The sequence below is a fragment of the Vombatus ursinus genome, unplaced genomic scaffold, assembly GCF_900497805.2.
Source record: "Vombatus ursinus unplaced genomic scaffold, bare-nosed wombat genome assembly UNPS02014820.1, whole genome shotgun sequence".
NCBI lineage: Eukaryota > Metazoa > Chordata > Mammalia > Diprotodontia > Vombatidae > Vombatus > Vombatus ursinus.
Genome location: NW_020954598.1, coordinates 4,182,754 through 4,197,165, shown reverse-complemented (window position 1 = coordinate 4,197,165; position 14,412 = coordinate 4,182,754). Strand labels below are relative to the sequence as shown.

At 41.9% G+C, this 14,412-nt stretch overlaps 1 protein-coding gene across 4 annotated transcripts in view; it reads right to left on the bottom strand.

Moving 5' to 3' along the window:
* Positions 1-4,717: 4,717 nt before the first annotated feature.
* The window catches only part of BLVRA (biliverdin reductase A), a 46,068-nt gene continuing 36,373 nt past the window's right edge, over positions 4,718-14,412 (bottom strand). For all 4 annotated transcript variants that reach the window (XM_027836992.1, XM_027836994.1, XM_027836993.1 and 1 more), the window contains 2 exons: positions 12,725-12,900; positions 4,718-5,121 (listed from right to left, as the gene is read on the bottom strand). In XM_027836992.1, the coding sequence (XP_027692793.1) occupies positions 4,860-5,121; positions 12,725-12,900 (438 nt within the window). In that variant the 3' untranslated portion in view covers positions 4,718-4,859. The remainder of the gene's footprint in view (positions 5,122-12,724; positions 12,901-14,412) is intronic.

Below are 14,412 nucleotides of genomic sequence, written 5' to 3'. Positions count from 1 at the left end.
GCCAAGAAAACCCCAAATTAGGGGCAGCTGGGTGGCGCAGTGGATAGAGCACTGACCCTGAAGTCAAGAGGACCTGAGTTCAAATCCGGCCTCAGACCAAACACTTGACACTTACTAGCTGTACGACCCTGGGCAAGTCACTTAACCCCAATTGCCTAAAAAAAACCACCCAAATGAGGTCATGAAGAGTCAGACACTACTGAAACAATTGAGCACCACCAACAAAAGAAGTTAATGATGTTGTGGAGGATATCATCTTCATCCTCATTATTTTGGAGGCTGTCTTTCTATCTCTCCTAGGTTAGAAGTGCAGCAGCCACTTGCTGATTGGCATGGGAGTTTTGACCTGCTCAATTTCTGACCTGGGTGGATGCATTCCTCCTTAGATGGCTTCATGGGGGCTCACTATATTGTGGCTGAACTTCACAGAGATGCCTCATTTAGCCCTACTGCAGCTCAGAACTCCCAAAGACCCATCAGCCTCAGCCTCCCCAGTAGTAGAGATCATGGATGTGTATGTCACCATGCCCAGCCACTCCATGGACTATAGCGCATCACGCCCTTCTGTCCTCCACAATGGGCCATCTCCAGTTGTCCCGATGTGTATCTGGTCACTGGACCTAGATGGCTCTGGAGAAGAAAGTGAGGCATGTAACCCTGCACAGCCCTCCCTCATTTAAATCTGGTTCACATACATGGCATCACCTCCATGATATCATGATCCTCTTCGAGAATGAAGGAGAAACAACAACAGGTTTTCCTGCTCAGGTATGGGCTGGACCAGATAACTGTCAAGGACCCTTTTACCTTTGTTGTTTTGTTTTTCTTCCCCCATGTCTTCTCTGTTTCTTTTCTCTAAGCCTTCTCTCCTCACTCCTGTCTCTTCTGTAGTTTTTCTTATTTCACTCCCTATCACATACAAGATCCATAGGGAGGCTATTTTCTCTAAAAACAGACACAATCTTGGATGTAATTAGTTTGGTGTCAAACCACCCCTACCTACGCTGACTGCTATCAAGCCAGTGTGCTTTAAGTGCCAGAGTTCTTGTCCCTACCAAACCCTAGAAATTCCCTTCCCTGTCGCCAGCTTCTCAGGTTTTAGGCTGGTGCCTGGCTACTATGGTGCTAGGTGTCATAGAAACAGAGGCAGACAAGGAAAGAGAAACTTGAAAACAATAGGAGTCTTAGAGATTTACACAAGATAAGCGGGGGAAAGTAAAAATTAAAGTGACAGGTGGGGAGAAGGGACAAGGGAAAGATGACAGGACCAGAAGCAAACTGTCCAAACCTGAAAAACTGAACTGGGTACCAAGGAAATGAGTTTGACTGGCTTTCACTACTATTCAGTTGGGCCCCAAAAACCGATATCCAGAGCAAAGTTCATCTCATGCAACTATTCAGGACAAGCTAAGGACTGAAAAAGAAGACAATTAGCTGAAGCAAGGAAGGAGGTGGATTGATGGACTGGTTATCTGACTTCACCTGTTAATAGAGAGACAGGCTTCTACAATTTGCCTTATGCCACCTGAATGATCTTACCACCCGTGTGACTTTAGGCAAATCACTTCACCTGCATGGCCTCAGTTTGCTCATCGCAAAAAGAAGGAGCTGGATTTGATGGCCCCTGAGGACTTTTCCAGGCTGAGATCTAGCCAGTCTCAGACCATGCTCCATATCTCACCTACCCACCCACCAAAAAGCCAAGGTCTATGGCACAGGCATCTTGCCACATCTACCCTCTTGCCGATGTGAGTTTGATTTATTGTCAATTTCTTGCCCTTGCTTTGAAAACAATAACCAAACCAATACTGCTGTTGCAAAGTGTGTGATCATTTTCTGCCTGCCCTATGGCTCTGCTCAGAATCCCCGTGCCTGCCTAAACCAAAGCGCCTTTCCCCACCATCAGTCTTACATGGGTTGGATCTCCTACTTAGAATAGATGCTCCTTGAGGGCAGGAACTGTCCCATATTTGTATTTGTACCCCCAAAGCCTCGCAGAGGGCTTGGAACCAAGCAGGTACTTAATAACTCTGTTGTTTAAGTGATGCTCCTATAAAATACTCGTTAGCAGAAGGAAGAAAATTCTTCTACAGCATTGGCAGAGAGAGGTAGAGCAGTTATTTTGTTACAATAATCAGTAAATAAACATTTATTAAGTATCTGCTATGTGTTTGGCACTGGGCTAAGTGAGAGGGATATAAATATGAAAAAAGAAAAACAGTCCCTGCACTCAAGGAAGGAAGACAACACACAAAAACAAAAAGATAGGGTGGGGGGGAAGGAGAAGGTATCCAACATGGAGGCTTAGTGGGGATGTCAGAGAAGGCCCAAAGTAGTGCAGCCAGATGGGACAGGCCCCTTGGGTTTGGATCCTCCAATATCATCTTTACTGATACACAGGAAACTGTGGATCACAGACCTAGACCTCAAAGGGGTCAAAGAAAAGACTTAGTAAAACACCCTTATTTTAGACGATTGAGACCCAGAGAGGTTAGGTCAGTGATTTGCCCGAGTAGAAGAACTGGGATTTGAACACAAGGCCTCTTTCCACTCCATGTATGTCATGAACTTATGACTTTACATTTTGCCATTCAATTTTCAAGAAGTTAATTCACCTCTAGAAACTGGATTTTGTAATTTACTGGCCTGGCCACTAAGTAGCGGCAGATGTGTTGGTTTCATGGTCCAACCTACAAGGTCACTTCGGTTTGAACCATTCATATCCTACTAGGAGTTGGAAGTCCTTTATTCCGTTTGCAAGCTATTATCTTTCCATGAAAGATGAGGATTTAGCTGTCAGGTCTATGAAGGGAATCTATAACCACTAGTACACTGCCTAGGTTCTCCTCTGTGCTAACTGGTGGAAGAACAAAACCCTGAGCTCTCAGTAAGAAATCAAAAGGGTTTGTAAAAGTTGTGTACAGAAACTCAGGTCTCTGTCGATTTGCAAAGATTTAAGAGTCACCATAGATGGAAAACAAAATGGGCCTAGATTTAAACAGGAAGAATGGAATAGGTTGAATGGTACTTGGGAGAATATACAGTGGCTTTCAATCACCCCAAAATTCACCCTGAAATAAAAACTCATCTTTTTGTAATACCAATGTTGTGCCAGTTATGTGAATCATGAACTATCACATTCTCCAATGAATTTAAATTGTTCCCAACCTAAAGGGCAATGGAGAGATACACGGTGAGTATGGGGGTGGGGTGGGGTACAGTATATTATTTGCCAATGGCAAATTCTATGCCAAAAGTGTTACATATCAACCAACCCAGGCTTCCTTAACCTTTTTTGTTTGTTTGTTTCATGGCTGCTTGGACAATCTGAGGGACATCTATAGACATTTCAGAATAAAGTTTTTAAATATATAAAATAATATACACAGGAGTATGAAGGAAACAAATTATGCTGAAATATTATTATCATAATGTTAAAAAAAAAAAAAAGAACCAGGTTAAGAACCTATGCCCTAGATGCATGACTGGAAAAGGAAGCGAGTCATGAAGAAAGAGGCGTAACAAATAGACGGAGTAACATGCTGTACTAGGATCCACACCATCAAAGAGAAGGCCCCAGAACATTGGGTTAATAACTAGCAGAGGATTTATGGGAGAATATGGACCAGAGTCATGTGGGATGCGGATTCATGAAAGGAACAGACTGCGTTCCTCACCACTGGAGCAAGGCTTCACACTGATGAGTTTGTGGAAGTAACCAAGCACTGAAGAATAAAACATAATCACTGAATCCCAAATCTGGAAAGGGCCTCAGGAATGATTGATTGCAACCCATATCTGAGAGGGAACACTCTCAAAAACAGACCTGCCAGGAAATCATCCACCTTTCCATGATAGGGAACTCACTATATTAGATATGAAAAGTACTTGGCAAACCTTAGTGATTTATAAATATGAGTTATTATTATTAATTACCTCTGGAGACAGTCCACTGTACTTCTGAATGGGCCTAATCTTCATCAGAAGGAATTTCCCTAATAACAAGCCTTTCTCTCCCTCCCTCCTCCAACTCTCTCTCTCTTCTCTATCTCTTTTTCTCTCTCCCCCTCCCTCCATCTCTCTCTCTTTCTCTCTCTCCCCCCTCTTCTCTCTCTCTCTTCCCCCCCTCCTCCTCTCCTTTCCCTCTCATTCTCTCTCTCTTCTATCTCTTTTTCTTTCTCCCCCTCCCTCCCTCCTTCTGTCTCTCTCTCTCTTCCCCTTCTCCTCTCCTTTCCCTCTCCTCTCTCTCTCTCTCCTTCATTCCACTCCTCCCCCCCCTCCATTTCTCTCTCTCACTTTCATATACTACTCTCAGTTCTGCCCTCTAGGGCCAAAAGTTCCAAGTCTCATCCTTCTTCCACAATGAAATACATTCAATTCTACCTCTTCCATATCTACAGTCTTGCAGATGCTTGAAGGCAGTCACCACCTACCTTCAGCTCCCATTCCCACCCAAAGTCTTCTCATCTCCAAGATAAACACTGTCAGATTCTTCAACTCCATCTTCTATGGCATGGTTTTGAATACCCCTTGTGATCTTGGTTAGGAACCTCCGGATGCACTCCAGCTTTTCAATGTCCTTCCTAAAATGTAGGGTCCAGAACAAGACTCCAAACTGGAGATACGGTGTGATCAGGACAGAGCAGGTTCTGGGATGACACTTAATTGTACCTACCCACTGAGCCCAGGGCTGATGACAAAAAGCAAAACCATGACATCGCTAAGCAAATCTTTTTAATGGGAAAAACTAAAACCCACAACCACTACCCCAGTATTGTTTTCTAAGACTACCAAGAACTCTGAAATCCACTCTTGGAGGGGTTACATTATGCCCTCTGCATATGCCCCAAGGGCCCCTCTTATTGAAGGTGTTGGCAGTACTTTTGGATTTCATCAGCGATTCCCAGGCAGTGCAGGCTGTGTTTCTTCTCCTTGGCCAGATCTTCTGTGGACATTTGACCCAAAAGTTTCCTGACAAATATGTCTTGATCTCTCAGGAAAATATTTTTCTGTCCTTGAGTTCGAGGAGGGATACTTTCCAGGCGACCAGATTCAAAAAGGAAATTAATACGCCGCTCATATTTCAGGCCAGAGGCTCTTTCTTCAATCCAAGTCAGTGGCCTACTCAAAGAGAAAGAAATCATGGAATTAGATCTTCTGAAAGGAACACCACAGTCAGCTGGAATTCAACAGGCTCATTTCCTTCTTCCATGACTGCCTTTCTCTAAAACTTCAGGTTGGTTTGGTCTTGTTGCCGCCTGCCAACCCCCACAAGGACACAATTACCATTCCTGATAGACATCCCTGTCAACTGGTACATTATTAGGAAGTTTAACGCTCAGGAAGGAGAACTCATTCTTTCATTCATTCTTTATCAAATGCTCACTCTGCACAGTCCTAGCAAAAGATTGGTGCCATGATGAAGACTGAAGAACACACATGTCCATGTAGTCATTTTTCAGTTGTATCTAACTTCATGACCCCATCTGGAGTTTTCTTGGCAAAGATAATGGAATGGTTTGCCATATCCTTCTCTAGCTCATTTTACACATGAGAAAACTGAGGCAAACAAGGTTAAGTGACTTGCCCAGGGTCACATAGTCAGTAAGTGCATAAGGTCAGATTTGAACTCTTGACTCCAGGCCTGGCGCTTTATCCACCATGCCAACAGCTGCCCTATTTGAGCTACAAGACACTAAAACAGCTAGGACATAACCCACATAGGAGAACGAACACTCAAAACTTTGACTCGGGGGAATGTCTTTCTTTGATACGACTTGCCAAACCAATCCAACAAATATTTATTAATTAGCTACTATGTGCAAGATAGCCATGGCACAGTGGATAGAGACTTTGGAACCATGGAGACTTGGGTTCAAGTCTTGCCTGTGATACATAATGGCATATGACCCTGGGCAAGTCACCTAACCTCTCAGCATTCTGGACAACTCTTATACTCTGAGGTAGAGAGAAGGTGCTGACCCACATGAAAAGGGAGTTCCTTTAGTTAGGAGCTCCCTGGAATGATGAAATCACTGCTCTAGTCTCTATTCTCTATCTCTATGTATGAGACACTGTGTTACAAGCTGTGGATACGAGGACAAAACAATCAAAAATAGTCCCTGCCCTCAGGGGGCTTATATTCTACAGCTGAATACAGACAGTAAGCAGTTAAGTATAGACTACTATTTATGTTGCTGCTTACAAGGCCTCGAGGGCAGGAGTGAGTAAGGTTTTAGTCTATCAGAGTTCACTGACCTGCTGGGGAAAAAAAGTAAGATTACATAAGTGAGGAAAAACAACTTATTTTTCATAAGAAAAATAAATATGAAATGTTCCATTTACCTTTCTTGTAAATGCAAAACAGGGAACAAAAACCTTTAATAAATAAAATAAATAATTCTAAATACACTTTAATTATATCAGTAACAATAATAATAATAACTAGCGTTTACATAACCCCTTAATGTTTGCAAAGCACTTTGCATGTGTTATCTCATTTGAAGATGGTGATATACACGAGAGAAGATAGAGGAGTGAAGGACAGAGAAGTCAGTGAAGAAGAGGGAACAAAGAAAAGGCAACTTGCTTATTGGGGTGTGCATAATTACACTACAAGGTTGACCAGGAAAGGCCAAGTTGCCTAAGGCAAAGAGGAGTGTGAGGTACCATGATTACAAGACAGAGGCTGTCTGCCCTTTCTCATATTATATGGTGATTATATGTCCAGTGATTGTAGCAAAAGCCCAGTAGATAAATCAAGTCCTTTACTGAATCAAGGACCAAGATACTAGAAGTATCCACAGAGAGAGAATGAAAGAAAAAAGAGAGTGAGGAACACTTTACACATGAAGCTATACATAACATAAACACAGAAAAATAGACAAAGAGATAAAAGGAGAGAAAAAAAATGAAATAGAATTATCATGTCCATCTCATGGTCTTTGCTACTTAAGATTTTTAAAATCCTGTTGTGTTAGCAAGAGGCACATACATGAATTAAACTTTCAATAAAGTTAATATTCAATGAAGTCACAAATGCTTGCCCTCATTAAATGAACAAATAGCCATTTTTCAATGTTTTAAATGCTTTTAAGTAATCAAAGGCCATCTTATAAACTGAGATGTGAATTATTTTTAAAAGTATATACATGGAGCAGCTAGATGGTGCTGTGAATAGAGGACTGGCCTGGAGTCAGGAGGACCTGAGTTCAAATCCGGCCTCAGGCACTTGACACCAGCTGTGTGTGACCCTGGGCAAGTCACTTAACTCCAACTGCCTCACTAAAAAAAATATATATATCATACAATTTTGATTGCTATTGTTTTCTCTGTTAGCACATAGATCTTTCTCAGTAGTCTAAATTTTAATTGAACTTTCAAAAAATCATGAAATATTATAGCTTTTTGTTTATAGAGTATCATAAATATGTTTACTGATTTTGAATTGATAAATATATATCATACATACAAATACGTATATACATTCTTTCATTAAACATTTATTTAGCAAAAAAAAAAATCCTATTGTGTTTACAACCACAGACATGATAGGTATCCCTGTACGATAGATAGAAATAACCCAAGGAATGAATCTGGTCCGTGAGCCAATGGTTCCTTAACTTTTTTTGTGTTTTTCCCCCAGTTCTTTTGTGTGGACTACTTGTATCAAACAACCCAATGAAAGTGCCTGGGTTCCCACACACTAAACATCTGCCAGTTTGCCCTTCCTTTAGAAAAACCCTCATATGCAAACATTCTTATTGACAGTTTCCCCAACTCAAAAAAGATTCACTTCACTAACAGGGCCACTGGAGCTCTCACAGGGAAATTGAATCTTCCTCTCAACCACCAACTCGTTGCTGCCCAACAGGCCAGTCTGCAGGAAACCCCTCAGCAGAGGAGTGAAGTAACCTCTATGTGTGTCAGCCACAGCTTTCTTCTCGGACATGAACTGGGGCCACGGGGGTTTCAAAGACATCTGCTGTTCCTCAGACCCCTCACTGAGGGCTATTTTAGGGCTCTCCCCAGGCGCTGCTCCACTTCAGTCTGCCATGACAAACTCATCGATAACTAGAGGAAAGAAATGCTGTCCCCTGAGACAGCTCACAGAGGAGTCTTAATACAAAGTGACTAGTCCCAGAAAGAAGCATACTTTTAGCTGTTGCAATGATATCCGGCTGGAGCCTGAGAGAAGCCTCAGGTTCTAGATATAAAATTCACTCTCTCATTCCCCTATCTCGAGCAGGAAAGGCCAATCCTTCATACAGAGGGTAAGAACAACCTCTCTTCCCATCACGTTGTGGTCCTGGACACACAAAACAGGTCAACTCAACAGGTACTGACCATGTCTGAAACGCCCGCAGCGAGGCAAGCCTCCTATTTGGACCAGTATTCAATTATTTCTTTGTTGCTCTTTGATACATCAATATTCACATCTGGTACCTGGCAAGAGGGCAAGGAATACAGGAGCTGGACAAGTTTTCAGTTAGTTCTAAAAGCATTCTCTCATTAGTAAATTTCTATCTTGGCTGTTCATTCTCTCATTTTTAGAACTGTCTAGATTACTTGGTTATATTTGCATGTATGTACTCTGCAAATTTAATTCTGTTGCTTGGTTTTCATAAGCTTGAGTGACATTCACATAAATGTACCAAGATCTTTGTAACTAGGTGGGTTTCACATAACTTTTTTTTTTTATCAAAGTCCAGGGCTTTTTTCTGATACTTGTTAAAAATAAATTTGAGGCATTTCCTAGGTATGGAGGAAAAGCTAACAGAATAGTGACCTACCTCTTTCAATGGCTTTAAGAATCTCCTGACTTGACATTACTAGCTGTGTGATGCTGGGCAAGTCACCTAACCCCAATTGCCTAAAAATTAAAAAAAAAAATCTCCTGATACTCTGACTCAGATGGGAAAAAGAAAAGTGAAGGGGAAATATAACTGGCAAATGTGAAAGAGGGGCTTCAATGACCACCTAAAGACAAGCTAATCAATCGGTTCTCTAGACCCAGGGTGGGAACCTTCAGCCTTGAGATCACATGTGGTCTTCTAGGTTCTTGGGTACGGTCTTTTGACTGAGTGCAAGTTTTACAGAACAATCCTTTTATTAAAGGGATTTGTTCTGTGAAGTTTAGTTTCAGTCAAAGGGCCACATACGGCCTGGAGTTCCCCACCCTTGCCCTAGACACCCCTATAAGAGGCTGCAGAGCATGGAGGGCTGGATTTAGCATCAGGAAGAACTGAGCTGAAATCCTGTCTCAGATATTTACCAGAAGGCAGCTAGGTGGCACAGTGCACAGAGCACTGGGCCTGGATTCAGGAAGACTCATCTTCCTACATCTGGCTTCAGACCCTTACTAGCTGTGGGACCCTAGGCAAATCACTCAACCTCAGTCTCAGTTTCCTCACCTACAAAATGGACCTCACAGGGTTGTTGTGAAGATCAAATGAAATAACACATATAAAGTGCTTTGCAAACCATAAAGCACTCATAAATGGTAGCTAATATCATCATCATCATCATCATCATCATCATCATCGTTGCAGTTGGAAGTAGAATACCTGGGGTCTTGAGAGACGTGGGCTCAACCCAGCTATGTAATTCTGGGAAAGTCACTTAACTTCTCTGAGCTCCATTTTCCTAATCAGTAAAATGGGAATAATCACACTTGCATTACCTACCTCACAAGGGTGCTTTATAAACATAAGGGTGCTATTAACATGGAGTTATTATCATTATTATTATTATCATCATTATTATTATATAGGTCTATTTCTCTCCCTTTGCAGACAAGAAATCAGAATGACTGTGATCATCCTTTAGGTTACAATTGTTTCTGATTTCACCAACAGCAGGAAGGGGGTTGGGGGGTGGCCAGACCAAGCAACCAGAAAATTTTGGTGGTCTTTGAAGCCATGCTTTTCTTAATGCACAGTCATATTCTACAGGCTATAGAGCTTAGAGATCGACTAGTCAGAGAATGGTCTCTAGTCCAACCTAGACATAAAAAACAAATCCTCCCAACAACATCTCCAGCCATTGTTTGAAGATCTTTAGTAATGGAGAACCCCCATCAGTTATTCAACAAGCATTTTAAAGCACCTACTATGTGCTAGGCTAGGCAGCAAGGAGGCGCAGTGGCTACAGTGCCAGGCCTGGAGTCAGGAAGATCTGAGTTCAACTCTGGCCTCAGACACTTGCTAGCTGTGTGACCTTCGGCAAGTTACTTAACTCTATCTGCCTCGGTTTCCTCATCTGTCAAATGAACTGGAGAAGGAAATGGTAAAGCACTCCAGTACCTTTGCCAAGAAAACCCTAAGTAGGAGTCACAAAGATTCAGGCATAACTGAAAAATGACTAAATAACAACAACAAAATTTGTTAGGCACTTTGCTTTATGCTATATTTATTCCGTTTGTATTTTTTTCCTTTACATACTGTGAGTTCCTGGAGAGTATGACTACCTTTTCCCTTTCTTTCTTTCCCCAGCACTTAGCACAAAGCCTGACATATAGTAGGTGCTTAATAAATGCTTACTGATTAAATAGGAATTAAAAAGGCCAAAAAAAAAAAAAAGGATCATGTCTTCTCATGGTCTAATGGGGGGAAGATATTTATCAGGGGAGCTAACATTTACAGAAATTAGTACCAACAGAATATCTATACAAGGAAGGCATGGAAACGGGAGGTAGGAAGGCACAGTTAAGGCTGCTCACCCTCTTTGGGGACAGCTCCAGGGGTAGTTAGGAAGTTATGCTTGACATCAAGTCTGAATGTGCCTCTTTGGAAACTCTCATCATTGATCCTAATTCCATCCCCTGGGGCCAAGCAAGAAAAGTCTCGTCCATTTCCGTGAGATGGCCCTCCATCTTGAAGAAGTTTATTCAAGGCAAACTCAAAAGAATAGAGTCATTCAATCCAGAAAAATGAAGGCTGACAGGCTGTAAGGAACTTTCTCTTCATTCTGAAGTCTCACTCCAGCCACTCAAAATTCACCCATTTCAAGTACCTTCTGGCCAGGGTCCTGCTCTCTGATTGGCTGGCTTCTCCCCAAACCTCCAGTTAAAGAAGGTGCCCAGGCCAACAGGATCTCAATACACTGCACAATCCTCTCCAGACTTCCTCCCTTGCCTCCTTATCTCCCCACTTTGGCTTTTCATCTCCTCTAGAATGTAAGCTCCTTGAGGGCAGAGGAATAGTCTTTCTGCTTATATTTGTATTCCCAGTGTTATCACAGAGCCTAGAACACTGTAAGCACTGAATAAAGGCTCACTGACTGGCGATAAACATGATTACTATCTACAGAATCACAAACAGAATGGTCGAGACAAAAATGGCCTTGATCAGCTAATTCAGAAAGATGGAGAATTGATGGCATCTTCCCCTGAAGTGCTTAAAAAGGCAGTTGGGGGACAAAATGAAGGTAGCTAATGGCAACTCATTACACAAGAGAGCAGTAAGACCAGGTAAAACATCAGCCCAAGGCAGGCTACAGAAGAAAACTACATTAATCAATTCCAAAAAGGGTTCAGATCAATTCAGGAATGTTGGGCTGGGGCCTGGCCTCTTCATATTCTTGACAGGGCTTTCTTTGCTCAAGGTTAGTGTTTAAAGTCTGTCAAATTGATTTGGATGCTAATAGCCAAGTAATTACTACAAAACAGAACAAAAAAAGATACTTAGAGGTTTTACCCAATTAGCAACCATGCTGTTTAATGAACTTGGCCATATGCCAAGTGTAACATGCCAACAGAAAAATGTGTGTGTCTGTGTGTGTGTGTGTGTGTGGTGTGTAAGAACACTAGATTTGGAGTCAGAACACCTGAATTCTGTATGACCTTGGATAAGTGCCTCCCCAAGCCTCTGTTTCTTCCGAAAATTAAGAGCGGGACTATATTATCCATAAAGTCACTTTCAAATTTCAAAACTTTAATGGGGGTACAGCAAGCAAGCTTAAACAGAACTTCATACTTGGGGCTACTCTCACAGCCTCATGAAAGTGCTCACATGCAGAGTTTTCACTTTAGTCAAAAGATTCAAACACTTTTAAAAGAAAATTCCCTCTTAACTTCAAGGAACATTGGTCCTTTGAGGAATTAAAAATCAGACTGTTCTGAGAAGAGTGAGGTATAGCCCCCTCCTCCCCAAAAGTATGTAACTAGAATACAGGGAGGCCCAAGTTTTATTTCTAGCCCTTATACTAATCAGTTGTGTGACTTCAGTCAGGCCATTAAACCTCTTTGCACCTCATCTGTTAAATGGAACAATAGCATAGACACAATGGCTATGTAAATAGAAAGAACAAACAAGGCAAAACTGACTGTAGTTCAATGATGATCACCAAGCCTGTATCCAAAAAAAAGGAGAAAATGGAGCTCCCTTCTTTGCAGAGGTGGGGGGCTGTGGGTAGGGGGCATTTCATATATTGTCAGATTCAGTAGAAAGTTTACTGAATTGCATTTAACCCACCTCTTTTTGTTAATTCTTTGCTCAGAGGGATAGGTTGCTGGGTAGGAGAAAAGAGATACGACTTAACAACAATTTTTCATTCCAAACCTAGTCTTCCCTTTCTACTCTAATGTTCCACCTTCCAATACTCTCCATCTCCAGACTCAGACAGTATTGTCTTGAACAACCAATGAAATATGGGCTACTAAAAGGGCCGTATGAGTTCAAGTTCCCACAGTCACGCACCACCTCCCGCCCCCCAACTGACTCACCTCTTGTCCACGGTCTCCAAGTTTACAGTCATTTTCTGATATTGATTCTCCTTCTGTTCTTCCATGGCGGCTGAAACAAAGGCAAGCTCCCCAAACAGACTCACCAGCCAGGACAGGCGAGCAATGCCACTAAATGCAAGAAAGCCAAAGCGTTCTCTGTCCAAGGGACTACCTGTGGGAAGACCCAGAGCGTTGGCGAGCAATAGAGAACAGGATAAAAAGAATAACTAACCAGGCTGTTCCACCGCCAGGCCTCGGGGTAAAGCTGAGGAAGGATTGTTTAGGGGGCTGTGGTCTTCTCAACTCCTTGGTTACAGAATTTGCCGCATTTTTCAGGCTATTCGTTTCTCGGCTTTTCAGTTTTCTCATGTACATACGGTTCCTTATTATAACTGACATTTACATACATAACCCTTGAAGGTTTACAAAGCACTTTGTATACACAATCTCATTTTGATCATCGAAATGACTCTGTGAGGTAGGTACTATTATCATCTCCATTTTACAGATGAGGAAACAGGTACAAAGAGGTTAACTGCCTTGTCCAGAGTCACCCAGCTAGTAAGGGGCTGAGACAAGGCGTGACCTCAGGTTTTCCTGACCCCAAATCCGGTATTCAACTATAGTATCGACTATGCCTCCTAATAACATGCAAAGCAGAAAGAATCTTAGCATCCTAGGGGAAGGGGAGGTCTAGAGGGAGGTCCCCAGCATAATGGGTAGTCTATGGATTATTTATTAGATGATATAAGGATGTATGGATCAGACTATTGTTTGTTCTCGAAGGGGGACAATGACATCACAAGGGTGACGTCTTGACTTGCATGTGAACTGGCAGAGCTGTGAGCTGTTTGGAAGTACCCACACTGGTATGCTCACTGATCCACTGACCTCTACAGCAATGTCAAACTTAAATGGAAATAATAATAATAACTAACATATATATGTATGTGTGTGTATATATATATATATATTAAACACATATATAACATATATAACATATATGTGTACGTATATATACACACACACACATACCACCTACTATGTGCCAGGCACTGTGCTAAGCTCTTTAAAATTATTATCTAATTTGATCCTCACAGCAACCCTGGGAGGTAGGAGCTATTATCATTCCCATTTTACAGATATGGAAACTGAGGCAAACAGCAGTTAAGTGACTTGCCCAGGATCACACAACTAGTAGGTACCTGAGGTTAAACTTGAACTCAGGTCTTCCTAACTCCAAGCCCCTATGTTCTATCCACTGTTCAACCTAGCTGCCAATGGAAGGGAGTGGGGAGGCACTATACTTTACATGAGGATCCTTGCAGCCCACATATTAACTTAGAAAACCACAAGTTTATCTATTTCTTTTTTATTAATACATAAATATTAAAATCAGATAGGAACTCTATTTTAATCTGGTTCAGACATCGGCTGTTGAATGCTTGACACCCCTGAGTAACAGCACATTGGTGACAATCACAGCCGACACTACAGGCCCTTATTAAGAGCTTATTATGTATTAAGTGCAGAAGATGCAAAGAAAGGTTAAAAAAAAACAAAGGATTCCTGCACCACCCTCAAGTGACTCACATTCTAACGGGGATTCAGTAAGCAAATAACTATGCATACACAAGAAGTGTGTGTGTGTGTGTGTGTGTGTGTGTGTGTGTGTGTGTGTGTGTGTG